At 47.6% G+C, this 21,487-nt stretch overlaps 1 protein-coding gene across 2 annotated transcripts in view; it reads left to right on the forward strand.

The window, feature by feature from the left end:
- PRKCB (protein kinase C beta) overlaps positions 1–21,487 on the forward strand; it is a 315,746-nt gene that overhangs the window by 280,529 nt on the left and 13,730 nt on the right. For both annotated transcript variants that reach the window (XM_026515615.4, XM_026515616.4), the window contains exons 14-16: positions 3,630–3,710; positions 3,995–4,102; positions 8,558–8,698. In XM_026515615.4, coding sequence (XP_026371400.1) covers positions 3,630–3,710; positions 3,995–4,102; positions 8,558–8,698 — 330 coding nt within the window. The remainder of the gene's footprint in view (positions 1–3,629; positions 3,711–3,994; positions 4,103–8,557; positions 8,699–21,487) is intronic.

A 21,487-nucleotide genomic window follows, 5' to 3' on the forward strand; every position in this document is an offset into this window, starting at 1 on the left:
CAATGGTGTATGTCGGTTATTGCTCAATAAAGCTGGGAGGAAGAAATCAAGGTACAGAATGTTAAATACAATATGATACCATATATGGAAAACAACAACAATACACAGAACACTGCTGTATGTTTCCTATGAGTATGTAGAAATACACGTAAAGGCATAGAAAAGCTGGAAGGCTCCAGACTGATCTTACAACATGGTTACCACTGAGGGTAAGAGCACAGTAAAGACAAATTTAGCTCAATCTGTATGCTGTGTACGTTTTTCACAAGGTAAACATATTTGTGTATTACTTGAATAATTAAAAGTAATCTTTTTTAAAAAATCCTTTACAGATTTCTCCTACTATTGATGGTAGAGCCTAACTCTGAAAACTTTCATAAGCCAAAATGGTGCGAAGCAAAGAAGAAATTCTATAGCAATAGCAGTTTTACATAGGAAAAAAATGTTAGTGTTCTCAGACCCAAAAAATAACCTCTTGGGCTTTTCTGAGACCTTAGGACACATCTGGCTAGTGGATGCATAAAATAAATCGAAATCAAGCACAGATGCTCACACCATTCAAAGCTGTGACTGCTTGATGCTGGGTGAAGTTCCCTGGGAAGGAGCTTGGCGGTTCCACTCTCGCTGCCTCTGTAATGACTCCCTGCAAACCAAATGCTGAATTCAATTTTTGCTCTTTGCCTTTATTGTAAAAGCAAAAGTCCTCTCCAGATTTCCTTCAGTTAACGGAAACAGGTACTAATGTAGGTCTTTCGTAAAAGCGAAGTGGTGGAACGCGAACTTTCAAAAAGCAGGGGACACCTGTATTAGAACGCAGTGGTGTTTTCCCTACATGTCCTACCTCCTTATTATCATTTTGCTAAGCAGTTAGGGCATCAGACAATTCCTTGATCTGCCATGAGTTCGGCAATCTCTGGTTCCAAACTCACTGCAGTTCACTGTCACCCGGGATGCTTTTAAAATGTAGGCTGCCCAGGCGTTAGCGTGGATCAACTGAATCCAGGTCTCTACAGGGAGGACCCCCATATCTGTGATTTTCCAGAATTCCCAGTGGTTGCGATGCACCAGGCGGACACCTGGTGTTGTGTTTCTGGGGAAGCTGCTCCCTCCTCCAGCCCCCTGATGGAAGGAATAAGCAGGGGTCCAGCTTTTGCCCTGGCTTTGCCATTAACTAACCACCTCACCTTCTGGCAATTTCTTTTGCCTCCCAGGTTCTATTTTCCTTTGTAAAAGGATTAACTTGTTAGGTTGTCATGAGGATCAAAGAAGACATGAAGTACTTTAAAAGTGTGAAAACACTTTCAATAAGTGTTCTCATAGAAAGCTTTCCCTTCAGTCTCTTACAGTTTAATTCTCCTCAGAGGGGGTTTCTGACATTAGGGTGAACGCAGAGGCGGCAGATGGAGTTCAACAAACGGACATCCGTTTTATAGCCAGGTTTTCTTGGACGCATTCATTGAGTAAAACAACCACTGAATGAGAAAACTTCCTAGTTACAACTAACATTTTGAGGGCATAATGTGTGAGAAGCACACATTTCTCTTTCATCCTTGCAAAACCCTATGACATGGATATTTTAAAATTCCTTTTGTAGGGGAGGAAACCGAGACATCAAGAATTTAAGTAACCTCCCCCAGGGTCACATGACTCAGAAATAGCGGTCATGATTCAAAGTCTGGACAGTCTGACCCACACGCCTCTGACCTGAAGCTTTGCTATAGATCACCTTTTAAACCCTTTGATACAGTTAGTTTTACATGCCTACAATTTGAAAGGAGGATGGTCATATGGCTATTCTAGACTTTGCCATGCTCTGGCAATTTGGTAATAAGTATGAAAAACCTTAAAACTATACATACCATTACAGAAGACTTGAACAGACCTTTTTCCAAAGAAGACATCCAGATGGCCAACAGACACATGAAAACATGCTCAACATCACTCAGCATCAGGGAAATGCAAATCAAAACTATGATGAGATATCACCTCACACCTATCAGAGTGGCTAAAATCAGTGACACGAGAAACAACAGGTGTTGGTGAGGATGTGGAGAAAGGGGAACCCTCTTCCCCTGTTGGTAGGAATGCAAACAGGTGCAACCACTGTGGAAAACGGTATGAAGGTTCACCAAAAAATTAAAAATAGGACTACCCTATGACGCAGCAATTGCATTAATGGATATTTACCCCCAAAATACGAAAACACTAATTCAAAGGGATGTGTGCACTTCTATGTTTATTTCAACATTATTTAAAATAGCCAGACTAAGGAAGTAGCCCAAGTGTCCATCAATTGATGAATGGATAAAGAAGCTGAGTGCTCTCGTGTGCTCTCTCTCTAGAATATTATTCAGCCATAAAAAGAATGAAACCTTGCCCTTGGCAATGACGTGGATGGAGCTCAAGAGTATAATGCTAAGCGAAATCAGTCAGAGAAAGACAAACACCATGTGAGCTCACTCGTATGTGGAATTTAAGAAACAAAGCAGAAGAGCAAAGGAAAAAAGGGCGACAAACCAAGAAACAGACTCTTAATTATAGAGAACAAACAGATGGGGAGGTTGGTGGGGGGATGGGTGAAATAGGTGATGGAGATTACAGAGAACAACACCTATCATGATGAAAAATAAATAAATAATTTTTAAAAACTACATGTACCATTTGATCCACCGATGCTATTTCTAGGAATTTATCCAAAGGAAATGATTGGACAAGTGTCCATATACCCAGTTACAAAAATATGTGTCATAGCATCAGAAGAAATATGATCAGCTGGGAATTGGCAAAGTAGATTTTGGTATATCCATCCAATGGAATGCCGGGCAGAGGTCAAAACGCAACTATCGTGTGGAAATTTTAAGTGAATAAAATACTTCGTTAAAATTCCACATATTAATGTGTTTGACATGCATATGCACACTTTACTGTATATTAATAAAAAGACTCTAAGAGGAAATAGACCAAAGAGCTATCATAATTTTTCCCTTGATCGATAATTATGGGTGATTTTAATTGTGTTCTCTTAGCTTGTCTATTTATTGACTGATTGATTGATTGCTTGTCGATATTTTTAAATACAGTGTAAAATAGTAAGAGTAAGCTATTACAACTTTTTAACTTAAATTTTTTAAATTGTGGTAAAAAGAATAAAAAGATTTACCTTCGTAACCATCTCTAAGTGTACAGTTCAGTAGTGTTAAGGGCATTCCCGTTGTTGTGTAAATGTGATTACTTTCGTAATGAGAAACAAAGACAGTTTTCCTTCTTAAAGATGCCACGGTCACTGTATGAAAATGAACAAGAACACACTGTGCTAAGTGCTTCGAAAAGGCAGTGTGGCACCCACAGATGTTTCCCCTGCCCGCAGGCCCCCCGGTAAAGGATATCATCTTCCTAAGGTGGATAAGTGGGCACTAGGCTCCTTTGTCGCTCTTTTTGTCAGTGGCCCACATCTGGGACTGTAACAGCTGATTTAATCCTTCTCAGTAGGCAGATGACAAGCAAGGGAAGAACTCTCCCTCCTCCCAGCCCCAGGATACTCTGCTCTTGCGTAAAAGAAGTGAGTGTTCAGTCTGCAGCCATGGCAAGAACCTGCCTGCCTCCCTGATGGAATGCCTTCTGTTTTCCAGATCATTGCCTACCAGCCCTATGGGAAGTCTGTGGATTGGTGGGCCTTTGGAGTCCTGCTGTATGAAATGTTGGCTGGGCAGGTAATTGAATTTTAAGTGATTTGTAAGAAAAATCCTCCCTTACCCCCATCTGCATGGTTTCTCTAGAAGAAGGGTGTCAGCTTGATACCAGCTTCTAGATCGGAACCCCAGTGACTTCCGCGGCCTTGGGGTTACCAGAGTCTTTTGAATGTTTTTCCTAATCTTCTCCCTGGAATCCCCCGAGTGTGGCCTCACTGTGGAGCCCAGGGAAAAGAGCCTGGTGGTTTGGGGCAGTTGGGGAGGGTCAGGCACCCTGTCTTCCCAAACTCTCCTCTGTCCCACAGGCACCCTTTGAAGGGGAGGATGAGGATGAACTCTTCCAGTCCATCATGGAACACAATGTGGCTTACCCCAAGTCCATGTCCAAGGAAGCTGTGGCCATCTGCAAAGGGGTGAGTGAGCCCCTGAAAGCTTGCTGCCAGGACCACCACATGTGGAGAATGCAGGGTGTGCCCCACACGAGGAGGCCTCACCCCACGTGGGGAGGGGTGGAATGGAGACTGAACTCTACCCCTCCCTGCACTTGCCAGCCTGTGAGCCTGGTGTAGACCTTCTATCTCCCGAAGCAAAGGGAGCTTTTTTCCTATCTGCACAAAAGTACCCGAGAGGTCTGCCGGCAACAGTATCTTGCTGCTGGCTGGGCTCCAGGCGCTAGCCCTCAGAGGGGAATGCGTATTGGATGAATGAAATAGGAAACGCAGAGACCTTGCCAAAGAGCTGGAACCCATGGGAAGGTGTGCAAGAGGCCTGCAGCACTGATCTGACAGCCTGGCCATGCTCTGCTGCTTATGTGTGTGGCTAATACCAACAGTGTGTAACTTTTGTCCTAAGAAAGGATCACGAAAGACTGAGTTTAAAGGATTCTCTGGATAAGCTGACCCAAATGTGTCTTCAGAACCCCTAGTCTCTGTCCATACCCCACACACGGCTGAAAAGCATGCTCATTTTGTACATGGCAGTGGATGAAGAGAAGGCAGGGCCCATGTTTGCCGGTGAGGATTGCTTTGTTATTATGCATCTAGCATTAGGCCAGGATGTGCTCACAGTGACCTGGGTGAGTCCCTGGAGATCAGCAGTCCACATCTTTGGTGCCATCAGGATGACCTGAAGTACTTCTTCAGATTGTACAGAACCTCAGGCTCACCTTAAAGATGGTCTGGACATTGGTATTTTGCAAAAGTCCCCATGTGGCTTGAAAACCACTGCCTTTAAAACAAATGTGGTAGCATTGCAACCCTGATAGAAGTGTGCCAGCAAGCGATGAGAGCCCCAGAGATTACAGCCCACGGAGGCTGCCTTGATTAAGTATTCACTCTCCCACCAGTCGGGGGACCAGTTATCAACGTTAGGGCATGGCCATGCCTTCCCAGTGGGTTCCCCCACCTGTGTGTCTGAAGGAACCAGGGCTGCTTGCCCTAGATCTTCGGGGTATTTGCAGGTTTCCCACTGCCGACCCAGCCTTGCTCTTCTTGGCCCCAGTCAGATGCCCCGTGAGCTGGCCTGGGGGCAGAAATGCTGGAAAACTCAAGCAGTTTGTAATAATAGCTGGGCCAGCCTCTCCATCTAGAGCACTTTGTCAACACCACCTAGATCCTCACTCATGGTGAATCACCTAGCACAGCGTAAGGCCAGTGCAGACCTCCATAGATATATTCTCGTAGGGGAAGAAGAGTGAGTGGGGGTCATATACTGACCTTTTGGTCTGTTAATAATTGCCAACATTTCAAGAGCAGGGGATTTCCCATAAACATTAACTTTCCAGTTTCTCTTGAAAAATCTGATCTCACCATGCCTGTCTGTCATTCCTATAAAGAAAGCATCAGCCAGCTGGGTGGGAAGCCTTTGTCCCTTTAAGATAGGGCATACCCTCTCCAATTTGCAGAAATCTCCGTCTGACCCAGTTCCATCTGGGTTCGAATTCTAGTCCCAGCATTATTACCCCTACAACTGTGGGTAAGGCCCTCAACCTTGTGTGTGGATTGAGGCTAATGATAGTACTCCATACAGGATTCTTTGATGACTGAATGAGTCAATACAAGTGAATCCCTTACAACAGAGCCTGGTGTTCTGATCCAAAACCCCTGGGCCATGATGATGATTATTATTACTAACGCTCTGCACCACTATCTTACCTGCCAGGCCTCTCTTGGCATTTATGCATACACTGCGATAGGAATTTTTTAAGTGGGGGATTTGGGCGATTAAGACCCTTTGCACATCTCAGCACTTCCACTTCCGCAGTGTGTGGTCCTACTTTGCACCTCTGGGTGTCTGTCTCTTTATTTCTAAAAATGGAATAATAATACTCATTGAACAGAAGTTTTTGAGAGCATTCAATCAGGTAACAGAAAGCTCCTTGTGTGGTATTGGCGCATAGTAGGTGCTTAATTAATGCATGCTTGAGACCTCCCCCTTCACCACTCTGTCCTGCCTGGACAGCTGGGGGTTCTAAGTGGGTCATGGAGGAGAGAGGATTTTCCAGGTCAGTTGCATTCAGCTTCAGCTCCAATTAGCGGTTTCCCTGGTAGAGCAGATTTCTATTAATTTAGGACCCATAACCTTCAGGATTAACTGGGGTGACTTTCTTACCACTGGGTTCGAGGACCTTTCTGAATCGAGTGGGCTGAGTCCAGTGTGGGCTCTTTCTTCGAGGTTGAGGCTCCGAAGAAGATGGGCTGCTCAAGCCAACAGCAAATGCTTCCTCCCGAACAGCGGCCCCAGGGGATGCGTCTGGGAGGTGATCAGAGGTCGGAACAGTGATTAAATCCAGCTGTCTGCATGGCCGCAGGCACATCGGCTCCAAGTGCAGTAACTGGGCAGAGACTTGCATTAGCGGTGTTGGATGACTCGGCAGTGGCTTTCCTTCGCTTGGCATCCTTGTCCTTACACGGAAATTGAGCTAGGCTTTTGAAACCCGTTCCATTCCAGTTGAAAAGTCCTTTATATATACATCCCATTAAAGAACTATTTTCTACCAGAAAAAAAAATCAGTATAACTTTGCGCAGATTGCCGCTCCCACTTTGAACAAACTTAAAGCAGACGGAAGCCCCAGCTGGCCACACATTAGCATGAAAACAAGCGGACTGAAGAGCACAGAGCAGTAAGAGCTCTGGGTCGGGCAGATCAGTTCAAAGCACAGCTCTGCTACTTAGCTTTGTGCCTCTGGGCAAATGACTCCTTCTCCGGACCCAGTTTCTTATCTGGAAAATGAGGATAATCGTTGTAAAATGAAAATCAAGATGAAAGAGTAATGCCTGGGAAGCCTTGAGCACAGAGCCTGGGTGCATAGGAAGTACTCCGTACACAGAAGACATCATTGATAATATTAGCGGTAGTGCCAACCAAAACCTCGTAGCCCTTTCTTTCCTATTAATCCTACACAAATGTCGGGACCTGGCCCAATGTGCTTGCCCTCCATAAACCCTTCCTGACCAAGCCAAGCCACAGATATCCCTGGGGAGCCCACATACAAAGAGCTCTCTCATGAAAAGCCCAAGTTCGGGAGTAGGCAAAGGTGAGATCAAGTCCCAGCTCTACCACTCCCTGTCTCTCTCCGTCCTTGCCGGTTGCTTCACCTCTCTGAACGTCAATTGCCTTGTCACTGGAATGGGAAAAATAATATACCCACCTCATCGAGTTACTGTGAGAATCGGGTAAGCTCGTGCGTGCAGATCAAGTAGCAGCTCAGAATAGAAGTGCCCAGTGATTTTCCCCCAGCAGGCAAAGCATATATGGAGAATGTCTGTGTTCATGTGTGTGTGTGTGTGTGTGTGTGTGTGTGTGTGTGTGTGTGTAGGGGGATAGTTTCTGCTGACACGTTATCTGCAAGCAGGAAGCAGGCTAAGCTGAATGTCCAACAGCATAGGTGTACTTGCTGGGTTCACCTTGCCGTGATCCTCAGATCCTGGGCACAGTCTAAGGACTCTGGCACCACGGTAGTCAGGTCAACTCTGGGAAGCTTCTTGGTCTTGTATGTTCCAACTTCTTGTTTTTCCTCTTCAAGGCCTTCTTGTTGGTTTTGGGTTTGGGTTTTTTGTTTTTTCAATCACCAACCCCTCCGTCTTTGCTCTCGGTGCATTTGCTCAAGTCTTGAGATCAGAGAGATTTTCATGCTGCTTTGGATTCATTTACAAGAGGAAGCCTGTCTGGTTTCATCTTGGAGCATCTATTCATCTTGTTATTTAGCACTGGCTCAGAGACCCAAAGATGGAGGGTTTTGATAATTAAGTAATTTAAATGGAACACCAAAGAAACCTCAGCGGAATTTAGTGTAATGTGTGATACAAGCAAAATGAGCTGGGCTAGATTTTGACTATTTAATGAGCTTTCAGAAAGTAATTACTTGAAACTTGGGTCCATTTGACTAATATTTTTTCTTCTGTTTTGTCATTTTCACAAGTGCTTTACTGAGAAATGCAAATATTATCAGAATGAATGTGGCCTTTGCCTTGGTCACACTCCAGCTTTCTTGGGGTGGGAGGTGGGGAATTTGAAGATATTGAAACTGTTCTCATTAAATGCCCCAGTAATTGCATAAAACTCCTTCTTAAATCAGAATGCATCGGGTGACATTTCTCACTTGAAGTTCAGGGCCACATTGAGGCTCAGGTTCGATTAACCGTAAGCAATCTTGCTGTGGGACGGCCAGCAGCAGGTCCTGTTGTTGGGTCCTCCGATTATAAAGACCTCACTGGGAAATTATTGTCTGGAATGGAAAGCAAGAAATAAACGTGGAAACTCTGACTGCACTTTCTTCCCTAATTCATGGGAGTCATTGTTTCTGCGCGGCTCACGTGCCCCTCCCCACCCGAGTTTCATTAAATCCAGCCTTTCTCTTCTCTCAAAGCTGATGACCAAACACCCGGGCAAACGTCTGGGTTGCGGACCCGAAGGTGAACGTGACATCAAGGAGCATGCGTTTTTCCGGTATATTGATTGGGAGAAACTTGAACGCAAAGAGATTCAGCCCCCGTATAAGCCAAAAGCCGTAAGTAAACTGTCCTCTCTGACTCTTGGATTCGCGTGCATAACACACTCTCTCCTCTCCCATCGTGTGCGCCCGCAATGTTCTGAGGGGGAGACATCGATGTTTTTACTCGAATATGTCTGTAAGTTGATGCAACAGTCACTGGGTACAAAAATGGAAATCTCCATTCACACAGCCTGGCCTCTGCAAAGGCGGGAAAGACAGTGGCTACCGAGCTTCTGTGTTATCGATTCAGTTATAGTTAACTGTCTTCGCTGGCAACTTCTTTGGAGATGGTACTTCGGTGAGCAGAGTTCAGATCCAGTTTTGGACAGGGATGCGGAGTCTCATTTTGCCCTTGTTCTTTCCTTGGTTCGACTGTGTCCCTTTCGCTTCCTACTGACATTGAAAAGGTCATGTTGTTTACCTCCATGGTATTTAAATGGAATCCTGAAGCATACCCTCCGTCTGAGTCGGTAAGTCAGACAGCACCACCAGCCAGCTCCCACCCGAGGCGCAACAGAATGAAGCAAACGCTGGCGTGCTCCTAGACCTCTTGGAGGCTCTGAGTGTTGACACGGCTTTGAGGTAACATCTATAGGACAAGAATAAAAGCCTCCCGTTTCCCACAGTCGTGCGCACACGGGAGGGTTTTCCCTCCCCAAAGACTCGGCTGGGAGTACTTGTCAGCACCGGGGTGGAGGAGTTTGCACTGAATTAATCCGAACCGCAGTTTCCCAGACAGGCTATTTCTTGGTTAGATTAAGAAGAAGGGAGACCCTGTGACTTTATGATGAGCTGGGAAGCTGCCTACCGAGGCTGAAATGTGCGCATAAACATTGTCATCGAAACCTGACACTGTGAGCTCCGTGATGATAATGGTAGTGATTTTGATATTAGGAATTTCTTGGCCCCTTATTATGTGCCAGGCACCACATAAAGCACTCCGCGTGTGGCATCTGATGAGAGCCTTGCAACGAGCTATTGAGAAGGTCTGTTTTTCCATGTACTGGAAGAAGGGAGGGAGGCTCAGAGAGGTTGAGTGCTCTGTCCAGGGTCACTCAGCCAGGGTGTGATGAAGCAGGGATTCAGACCTCAGTCTGACTCCGAGGTGGATCGGAATGCCCAGGGGGGCAAAGGGCACGTAGGCTGAAGAAAGCCCCCCAGGTGATTCTTACAGCTCCCTGGTGTTGCACCTTCCCCGCCATCCCACACCATTAGCTCATCCCCGATGCATCTGCATCTCTGTGGACACTCCCTGGGGTTAGGAAGCCAGGTTATATTTAGAGGCAGCCCGTTGCACCATGCAGCCCTTCTAGCTGTTGCAAACATACACGTTGGTGTCTAATCAGCCTCCCCAGAACTGCCATCCCTCTGGCCCCTCTTGTCATCCAGAGCCTCTTTCTCTGCAGCACATTTGCAGATTACACTCCTGAATCCTGTGATTTCCAGGCCAAACACCCCCCCCCCGCCACTCCCACCGCACACACACCTTCCACCTGCAAGCATGTCCCAAATGACATCACCTCCAAATGCCTAGTATCTTCCAGGCCATCAGCTTCCATCTTAAAATACAGACACAGGATTGAGCACAATATTTCTAATAGTGTCTGACCCTCAAGTGAATACAGTGAGTCCCGCCAACAATCTCTTGATCATTCTAGAGGTGGCGAACTTGACGAGTCTGTTCGCTTCTTTGTTCCTCTGTTTCACCCTCTGTGATACAGCGGCGTTAACAGTCCCTGCTTCAGAGGATCGTCACATTGGGTGAAGCACTCAGTGCAGGCCGGGCACGTAGTTGACGCTCTGGGAGAATTATCATTATTTTTGTTAGCCGTGTCACACGTTGATCGATGTCTTGGGCGTAGGGTCTTTGAGGTGTTGAACAGTGTCAAGTCCTGCTGATGCTGTTACTTAAGATGATGTCCATGTGTGCACTTGGGGTCAGAGAGAGGGACACTGCATGTCCTAGGCAGTATCATCACTTCTAATGAACCATTTGGAAAAAGCTCAAAATGGCAGCCTGGGAGACAAGAACAGATTCTGTGTTCAGGAAACTGAGAACTCAGAGATGGGACACGAAACTGACTTGGGTTTTGTGGGGCTATTCATGAGATCTCAAAATGTGTACCCCCACCCCCATCCTCACTTGGCCAGAGGAGGCATGCAAATACCCCCATCTCCACCAGCGTTGAACCCGGTGCCATTCTAGGGAGGGTTCATTCTTTAGTTGTAGACCAGTGGTTTTCAAAGTGTGGTCCCCAGACCAGCGGTATCCCCTGGGAATTTGAGGACTGAAATGCTCAAGCTCCTCCTCAGAAACCCGGAATCCAAAACCCTGGGGGTGGGGCCCTCCAGGTGAATCTGATGTGACCCAGGCTGAGATTCTCTGCTGTGGAGTTTAGTGTTAAGAGCTCAGGCAGGGAAGTTGGGCCAAGGCCAGGGGAACATGGCCAGGAGGAAAATTTCTCTTTTTTTTTTAAGATTGTTTTTATTTATTTGAGAAAGAGAGAGAGAGAGAGAACGGGGGTGAGCAGGAGGCAGAGGGAGAGGGAGAAGCAGATTCCCCGCTGAGCAGGGAGCCTGACGCGGGGCTCCATCCCAGGACCCTGGGATCACGACCTGAGCCGAAGGCAGACGCTTAACTGACTGAGCCGCCCCGGCGCCCCAAGGAGGAAAATCTCTTTAAGAGGATGACATTGGTTTTTGCCTAGTCTGAGTGACGGGTGGTGGCTTCCGGGAACAGGTTACAGGCTCAGGTGCCTTAGAAGCCAGGCACGTAATGTAAATAGGAGAGGGGGTTGCTGGGGACAGAGGCAGCCTGGGGAGCTGGTGCTTATCTCCAGCGGTACAGTTGCAGGACCCTGTTGACCGTTACTAATGATTGTCATATTTTTTTATATCATCCGTAGGAACGGCTACCTTTCTCTGAGCATGTTATACAAGCCAAGCGCTGGGCTGGCCAGGTTTGCCCCTCGGGGAGGCGGGCTCTTCATTCCTCCAACCTCGTCAGGATTTTCCATGAGCTCTCACTATCTTTTGATACATCAGCAACAAATTTTTAAAAATTAAACACAGTCCAGGCCAAATTAAACACATCCACAAGTCTTATGTGGCCCATGGACTCAGTTTATAGTCTTTGGGGTAGTGATTACTCAAAGTCAGGTTGACATTTAACCGGTTCCTGTTAGTACTGGTTATTTACCATTGAGTCCATTCCGACTGGGTAAATATTTTGGAACTTCTGGCTAAGCAATAATGAATATCAAAGATCTAGCCAGTGCCTGGCCCATAGAAAATACTCAGGAAAACGTAGCTATTCTTATCATAGATAACATAAAAAATCACAATAATTAGTAACGATCAATAGATCCTTGGACTGTTCTGCCTTTGATTAGATTTCCAACGAGCCAGCATCTTGAATTCCCTCTCGTGGGTTTAACCGTGACTTTCAAAGTACAGTGATTGGACTGGGCTGTATTCTTCAAGATGTTCTGCCACCAGCAATGAGGGGAAGCAGGCACTGCCCTTGGTCCCTGAGACTGAATTAGAAATAATAATCATGGGGGGCTCAGTCGGTTAAGCGTCTGCCTTCGGCTCAGGTCATGATCCCAAGGTCCTGGGATCAAGTCCCGCATAGGGCTCCCTGCTCCTCGGGGAGCCTGCTTCTCCCTCTCCTCTCCGTTCATGCTCTCTCACTATCTCTGTTGCTATCTTTGTCTCTCTCAAATAAATAAATAAAATCTTTAAAAAAAAAAATAAGAACCATGGATATATCACCCCCTCTTTCAATTCAACCAGCACCTACGCCTTTTTAGTTGTGGACGCCAGTCTCAGCGTCCTCACCCCTACTCAAGGATTTCACATTTCCCCTTCTGCACATCTCCCTAAGGGCCCGTGGCAAGCGTGTGCAGAGTGCCACGGGCCTTTCGGGTTATTACAAGGTGTGCATGTATCTGTCGGCGTTCCTGATTCATGCGTGCTATTAAATAGAGTGCAGCGGGAGGGAAAACACGGGGCAAGAACAGAGGATTCGATTCAAACATCAGTGAAGGGTGCTATTATCGGAGGCTCATTAACATGAGCTTTTCAGTTGTTCCCAGTGCCAGCTTTTGATACAGCAAGGAGCGGGTTGTAGAGTATTGTTCCTGAGACGGGGATCCACTAGCTTTGGCGCACTGTAATGTACCTGAGTGATTTTTTTTTTACACGTGCACTTGATGGTGTCCCTCTTGCTTAAAGCTTCCCCAGTGGCTCTCTGCTGCCCCCAGAATGATGCCAGCTGTTCCTGAGCATGTATGGCTTTTGGGGTCTTCCAGGGTCCATCATCTGCCCCCTCCCCAGCTTCGGCACCTGCCCTCCGAGAGCAGGCATTTCTGAACTTCTTGCAGTTCCTCAAACACGCAGGTGTCCTCGTCCCTTCCCAGCTCTGTCTGTGCACAGCCCTCCAGCTGCGACGTCCAGACCCTTCCCCATGTGCCACCCACCTCCAGCCCCCATTCCTTGCAGTGCCTTGCTCCTTCCCCCTCGCCGAGGCTCTTCCTGATTCCTGGGGACGGAGCATCCGCTAGTGTCCTATCAACCAACTCACCACACTTTATTGTAATTGCTTGTTCGGTGCGATGTCTGTCTTCTTGACTAGATTGAAAGGTTGTGACTATCTTTGTCAGTGTTGATTCCCAGTGCTTAGCAAAAGGCTTAGCACCCAGCAGGCGCTTAATGATTTTTCCTGAATAAATGAATGAATCCACGAACGGCTATAAAATAAGAGGCTGCGATGCCCTGTGCAGAGGAACATGCGGGATTCTTTAGGGATGCACATCGGAGCATGGGGTGTTTGTCTTCTGCATTAGTTTTCATATGCGCTGGGCTGCTGCTGCACCAGGGACGGTGCTCGGCGTGGCCGGGGCTAGAACACGGTCCAGCGGGGTGCCGCCAACCCGTGGGCTGAACGGCCGATCCTGTTGTGGTTGGTATGCCGTGTAGGATGGCGAAGGCTGTACTGAAGGGGTGTGTAAGCTTCAGTACAGAGCGTGCTGGTGATGTGGTTCAGGCCACACGGCAGGCTCTTGTGGGTCAGTGTGCGGTGGGTGGGAAGTGCTAGTTTGTGTGCTGGAAGGCGGTGTCTGGGGCTGAGTGCGTGGTGGAGCAGTGGGTTGAGAGGCAGTGTGTTCTGGTTCTGTCCCCTCGGGATGCTGCCAAGTGCTCTGGGTCATCTGAACAGCAGGTGTTTATTGAAATTAAGTACCCTTCTAGGTACTGGAGACACAGAAGTAAAAATAATATAATTGCCTGTTCTCATGGAACTTATATTTTAGAGGGAGCAGGCAAATAATAAACATAGAAATTGCAAATATGTTAAAAGTAGACAAGCATTGTGGAGGAAACCAAAACAGAGGTGGGGATGGGGAGAGCCGGGTTGGGGAGAGGTCAGTTTTAAACAGGGTGGTTGGGAAGCCTCGCTGACATTTCAGCAAAGATGGGAGGAAGGTGAGGGAGAGAGTGAGCTGTGTGTATATCTTGGTGGGGGAGAGTGGTTCAGGCAGTAGTAACAGGTGCAAAGGCCCTGAGGCAGGAGCTTGCCTGGCACGGTCAAGGAAGAGCACAGAATCCAAGTGCTGAGCTGAGTGGGAGAGGGAGAGGGGAAGAGGGGATGATATCAGTTAGGCCGCGGTAGGATTCTTCGGCTTTTACTTCCGGTGAGCTGGGCAGCCTTTGGAGGGCCCCGAGCAGAGAAATGTCATGATCCGACTTTGGGTTTTAAAAGGCTCACTCTGACTATGGTAGGTGCAATGGCGAAATCAGGAGACTGGTTCAAGGCTCCTGCAGTAATCCAGGTGGGTGGCAGCGGGCCCTTGGACAGGACGGAGCTGCTGAGGGCCTCCAGGTGTGTTCAACTTGGCCTACCTACCTCTCCCCACTTCCTGGCGGGATGCTCAGTAATTACCCCAGGGAGCATGAGGGAATGGATGAAGGAGAATCCCTTCAGACTGCCTGCATAATTGCTCCTCGAGTGTAATGTGGGAGTTGTTGGTCGTGGCAAAAAGCAGGATGAATGAATGAAATAGGATGTCCTAGAAGCTTCTGGAATTCAGAGGGCTGGCTTACGGGGCACAGAGCAGGGCGTTGCTGTGCAGTGGGCTGTTCCTCCTGTCAGTGTGAATTATAGGGCGGTGTGGGAGGTTCCTTGTGTTGAGGGTGATAGCCGAGGTGTCCCCTTGGTCTGGGCGAGCAGCTCCGAATTTGGCTGTGCTGTAACAGAGGGGGCACGGAGATCACAGCGTGGGCGAGCGTGTTTGCTTGCAGAATTTCTAGTGTGTGTTGCACAGTAGAAGGTATGCGGGCGTAGTATGTTTAAATCAAAATGCCTGGCTGAGATTTGGGCGGCATTCTTATCCTATTAGGAGTTGCCTTAGTGAGATCTCGCAGTGTCCCTAATGCCCAGTGCGAAGCTTGCTGTGAAAACTGGGTAGAGGTGCAAGCCTGGGGCTCGAGGCTCTGGCTGCTCCCAGGGGGCAGTCCTTGGATCAGCTTCCCTAGCTGTCAGCAGAGAGGCAGTGAATCGAGGAGTGAGAGAAAAGTAACTAGGTCATAAGGACGCCCTGCTTCGTTACCATCCACGGAGTCTTAACTACCAAGGGTGTAGGCACAGCGACTTGCCCACCAGGAAACGCGGCTCTCTTTCTGTTCTATAATAGGAGCAATCTGATGGACTGTTCCCTCTGGCCGGGGCTGGAGGAGTACAGCTCGTTGGGAAGTGGACCCTAAGAAGAGCCCCTTTCCCTCCCGGGCAGCCATCCAGGACTATCCAGACATGATCAGCAAGGCTCACTCCCTCCTTCCATTCTAGCCCGGGTGTCGGGCCTCACCGACTCCAATCCTTCCTGTACGATCTAGACTGATGCCCCTAATTTCTCGGGTGGCCTCTGCTCCCTGTCACTTGACATAAAGCCCCATACGGTTTTGAGGCATCAGAAGATCCGCAGAGACTGGGGAGCTTGCAGGCTGAAAAAGCAGAGCCCCTGGTCCCCATCCTACACCACTACAGTGTCCTGTGTATTGGCATTTTCCAAAACACCACATAGGTGATCTGGTCACACATCACAGCCTGCATCCTCTGGGAGTCCAGATGCCGAACTGCTTCAGAAACTAAATCATGCTCACAGGACTGGGTTTCTCGGTAATTCTGTCATCCGAAAACCTTGTTTATGTAGCTGAGGTCAGAAGCTTCGAGTACTGCTTTAATGAGCTGCACTTCTGTTCATGTGACATTCTTCTCCAAACCTAATTGCCCTTCCACCGTATGAGTAAGCGTCCGAGTGTGTGTTTGATGTGCTGACATTTCTGAATCAGAGCCGCGAAGTGTAACCTTTGTATGTTTGCGATGAAAACTCCAAATGCAAGGCTTAAGAAAGGGGGCGAACTTTTTACTTAATATGATTTATTTAAGAACAGAACTTGGCTCCCCTAGGAAGTACCAAGCGCTCGGGAGAGCAATACCTCTTTGAAAATTGGGACTCAACATCATTCTTCTGAAACTCATACTCATCACATGTATTAGGCAAAATATTGAGTTCTTGTCTGTGCCAGGCAGTACCTCATTTAATTCTCAAAAACCACTGTATGAGGTAGGTGTCATTGTCACCGTATTACGGATGAGGGGGCAGAGAGCCTGGAAAGGTGGGGACATTTGCCCAAGGTCCATCAGCTAGCAGGTAGCGGAGCCAGGCCTTGAACCATGGGCTCTGCACTGCCTGAGATCCTCGGAAGGATTAAAATTAGAGGCCCTTGGGAGCCCCTTTTCGGGTTTGAAATTGCACTACTGGGCAGGAGCCATGAAACCACCGTCTAACGATGTCTGTTACATAATAGTAAGAGACTAGAGATTCTTAACAATTCAAATGATTTAAAATTTATTTTAAAATATTGCAACAAACAAGCAGCATATTCACACCTTTTGCACTTCACTGGCAGGATTTTAAAAGATGCAGATCTCGCTTGTTCCTTAAGGCTTTGATTTTGAGGCTGACAAAGACAGCAGATGTTGAATAACCTCTGGGAGCAGGGTATGGGGGAGCATCCGAACGGAGCCCCCTCCAGGCGGGCTCATTAAGGAGTAAACATCTCCTATTCCCCGGTTCTGTTTGTTCTTTCAGTTATCCAGAGTGTGAAGTTCGCACAGATCCTCATCAAAATATTAGGCTACTGTTCAGACCCTAACAAATAGCCGAGAGCTGTTTAGGACACAGAGCCCAGAGTCTGTTTATCTCTCCTTCCATCCCTCCACCCCCCCACCCCCACGAAGAACCTATTTAAACTGCGTGTCAAACCAGGCTCCCTTCGGGTGGTCGGAATTGGCAGACTCCTGGGCCAAGTGAAGTTCCTAGATCACTTGCCAAGTGCATGACTTTGAGTTGTCCCTCGACACAGCAGCCAACAGTGTGAATTGAAAGGGTAAATGGGAAAGTCACGTGCTAGGGGAGAGCACAAAACTATTAGGACGTGTCTGGCCATAACCACTGAAGAGGACAGAAGTCTAGAAGTGGGTATAGACACCATCATTCCAGAGAGGAGCAAGCAGAGGCCCGGAGATTCGCTTCACTGACTTATACAGGGAAAACAACAGAACCAGGACAAGAAGATGGGCCCTCCATTTAATGGATGCAGAACTTTATTAGTACTATTTACAACAGTAGCAATAAAATGGTCAGGCATGTTCTATGAAATTATTCGATTTTACCAGTGAGCAGAGCCCTCTATCTACTTTATATAGCTCATTTCACCTTCACAACAACCCTGTGAAATTGATACTACTATTACTTCCCCTGTATAGGTAAGGAAATAGGCTCAGAGAGGTTAAGTAACTTGCCTGTGGCCACACAGCTAGTAGGTTCGAGTGCCAATTTAATTTAAAGTCCTTTTTCTTCACCTCCAGAGCCCATATCCTTGGGTTTTACAGTGTTTCCTTTCTCCCCTCCCAGACTCAGCTGCACAGATGTGGGATTTGAACTGTTTTTGGTCCAGTCCTGAGTCTGAACGCTTCCCTGGGGGATGGGCTCTGTTGGGTGCATGTGGATGAAGTCCAGCTTCTTGGATTCTGCCGTTAACTCTGCTTGGATTGTAATTCTTACCACAATGCCCCAGAAAGCTACTGACCAAAGGGTCGAACTTGAGAAGATGAGCAAATGGATTCGGGGAGACTGGGTCAAGCAAGGAGAACGTGGGCTTAGAGTCAAACAGAGCCAAGATGCAAACACCAGCTTTGCTGTCCAGCAACAAGGAACTTGACCCTTCTGAGCCTCCCCAAACACAGGCTCCAATCTCAGTCAGGTCCCCTAAACAAGTCCCCAAACCTCTTCTCTGAAGGTCCCCCTTCTAACGTACCCATCCTCTTCATCTTAGGTGATAATCCTATCTGCTAAGTCATGGGAGAAACTGAGGACCATGGGTCCTCAACTTGGATGGATGGCCCTCAATTTCCTGCACCCTCCCTGCACCTGTGTAGTCATCTTGACCTTAACCTCCTTCCTTCTGTGCATCAGCAAACAGGTGTTCTCCCCCATGGAAGACTTCCCCTCCCCTCCTGCACTGAACCCTCATTCCCCATCCCTTCGCACATTTCTGTCCACTCTGTACCTACAGCTTCTCTCAATATTAATCAAAGCTCCTAGGATTAGGGGACGCCTGGGTGGCTCAGTCGGTTAACGGTCTGCCTTGGCTTAGATTGTGATCCCGGGGTCCTGGGATCAAGTCCCACATTAAGCTTCCTGCTCGGCAGGGAGTCTGCTTCTCCCCCTCTCTCTACCCCTGCCCCTGCTCTCGCTCTCTTTCTATCTCAAAAAAAGCTCCTATGATTACAGATCAGAGCCCTGACTTTTAAAGAACAACAAAAAAACTTCTCAGGTAGTCACTTGTGGCTGCATCCAAGGTCTCAAAGAACAACAGAAGGAATCCATCTCCCTGTGTCCCCTGGAATAGCTTTCCTCTCTGTTGACTTCATTCTTCATTCTCAGAAAGCTTTCCTGGGCGCATTGCTGCTCCAGAATTACATCCTGTAATCTCAGCAACTTCTACCCCCACCCTCAAAGAGCTCCCTTTTCCTAAAATGCCCAGCAGCCCGGAACTCAGGCTCATTGGAAGATTTGGGGCCACATGCCCATCGCTAAAGCAATTTCTGTGCCCGGGGATAGAACATGCTGATTGGCCAGGCCTGGCCCCATCCACACCTGACATCTGGAGAGAGGAGAAGGGGTGGTCCTCCAAGAAAAATCAAGCCGCTACACCCAGAAAAAGAGGGAATGCTTGCTGACACAAGACTAGCAGATGTCCACCCCGACTTTCCTGGTTCATCCTCCTCGGCCCATAAACATGCTACGTCTTTCTCCTCTTAAAAATCCCTTCCCTTAGGGGTGCCTGGGTGGCACTGCAGTTAAGTGTCTGCCTTCGGCTCAGGGCGTGATCCCTGCGTTATGGGATCGAGCCCCACATCAGGCTCCTCTGCTATGAGCCTGCTTCTTCCTCTCCCGCTCCACCTGCTTGTGTTCCCTCTCTCGCTGGCTGTCTCTATCTCTGTCAAATAAATAAATAAAATCTTAAAAAAAAAAATCCTTTCCCTTAAACCTGCGTCCACTTGCTACTCTGTTCTTCCCTCAATTTGGTGCAATCTGGCTTCTGCCCCCACCACTCTGTGTTGACATTTCTCTCATGGAGTTGTGGTTAACCTCAGGGTAACCTCCTCCTGTAGACTTGCCTTCTCTTTCTTGACCTCATGATATTATTCAGTATTCTGATCTTCTCTCCTTAAAACAGACACACACACACACACACACACACCCAAAACAAAACAAAAAAAAAAAACGACGAAAAAGTGAAATATGCAAGCAGCGTTGAAAACTACACGGTGAAGCTAAGTCCCCACCCACCCACCCTTGCCCCTCAGCTAGGCTGCTTGGTTCTCCTTCCCAGAGCCACTCAGGGCTGCCTGGTTCTGGCATGACCATCTAGACGGGCTGTGAGCAAGCACGGAAATACCCCACATTGCACACAAGGATGCTAGCCCGCCGCGTTCGATTTCTGTGCCTTGCTTTACCCCCTTCCATCTGGCAGAGTGTTTTCTACCAGTACTTCCAGATCTACTTCATTCTTTAATAGCTTCCTGGTTTCCTATGTATATAGCTGTAGGATAAATTCAGAGTTTCCCCTTCCACTCTTTTTATGCCCCTCTTCTTTCTCATTTGTATGGCACCGAGCTCACTGATTGTCCAGAAATACCAACTCCGTGAAAACCCTGATGCCATGATGTCGAGATGTGTGCGTGACCCAGAAAGGGAAAGAATAATGTTCATTTCTTGTTTATTTACAAGTGCAGTTTCTTAAAAACAACACAAAAGCCTCCCCCCTCTCCCAGCGCTGCCCTCCTAGGGTATGAAGAACTACAACTCGGAGGTGGTATTTGAATCCGCGTTAAAATGTCTTCACAAGGGGCACCCGGGTGGCTCAGTCAGTTGAACATGGGACTCTTGTTTTCGCCTGGGGTTCCTGGGATCAAGCCCTTTTGTGGGGCTCTGGGCTCAGCGGGGAGTCTGCTGGAGATTCTCTCTCTCCCTCTGCCCCTCACACCACTCTCTCTCTCTTTCTCTCTCTCTCAAATAAATAAATCTTTAAAATAAAAAAATGTCTTTCCAAGGCAGTGGTGGGAGGGTGGAAATGTGTCCCTTTTGTCCCCAGGCAGACATCTGTCCCTCCCTTCTAACCAGGAGCCCCAGTTAAGGCCTGGCATCACCTTGAGGCTCCCTCCCATATCCCACCAGCCTTGGCGGCAAAGATTTCAGTTGGTGTTTAAAGTGTCTGTATCTGTCTGGGCAATATCTCAGGAGGGCTTGGGGTGTAGGCAAGGCCCGCAGGACCTGTCTGTAGCCAGAGGACGGCCACAGCTATCAGACTAGCTCACTGGACAGGGCTGGCTCTGTCCGCACCCCCATGGCGGCTACCACGTCACATATATTCTGTGCATTTTATCAAGTCACCCTCACCACACACTACAAGATAGGTTCATTTGACGTAAAAAAAGTTGGCTTAGGGGTTGTATAACTGCTTAAAGGTTGTATAGCTGGGGATTGATGGTGCTGGGAGAGGTACCCAGGTCAGCGTTTAAGTTCGTGCCACACGACCAGATGTAATTCGTAAGGCACTGATTCTTTGGAATCAAGCAGACCCAACTCTGAATCTCCGCTCCCCTCCTTTACCCTCCATGACCCTGACCAAGTTGTTAACTTCCCAAATTATCTGCTAGGTGGAGATAATCCTTTTCCTGCCTGTCTCACAAACCTGTGAGAATCAAAGCTATAAAAACATAAGCAAATAAAGGGGGTGATTGTTATTTGAGGACTAGTCTCTTTGAAGCCAACAGCGTGGGTTTAGGATGAATGGTGAAGAATAGATAAGGAAAATATGACACTTTGTTCACAAGGGTGTATTTCATCTCATTTCTTAAAAGCAGGCTGAAGAACAAAGGAATGATTCTATACTTTGTTTCAAGAGAAACAAACATCCCTCCATCTATTCATCCAGTCTTGCAGGACACACACCAAAATGTTACATAAGGAAGGTATCGAGGTGGTGAGATAACAGAGGGTTTGGTTGTTGATTTTCCTGGGTGCTTTTGAACATATTTGTTTCAGCAAGAAATGTACAAGGCTAATAGAAGAGTCTAGATCATTGTCAGATTTGGGATCAAATCATAGTCAGGCACTTAAATTCGCTAAGCCCCTTCCTTGTTGTACAGCAAAGACGTCATGGATTAAATGAGAT

The sequence above is a fragment of the Ursus arctos genome, unplaced genomic scaffold, assembly GCF_023065955.2.
Source record: "Ursus arctos isolate Adak ecotype North America unplaced genomic scaffold, UrsArc2.0 scaffold_2, whole genome shotgun sequence".
Lineage (NCBI taxonomy): Eukaryota > Metazoa > Chordata > Mammalia > Carnivora > Ursidae > Ursus > Ursus arctos.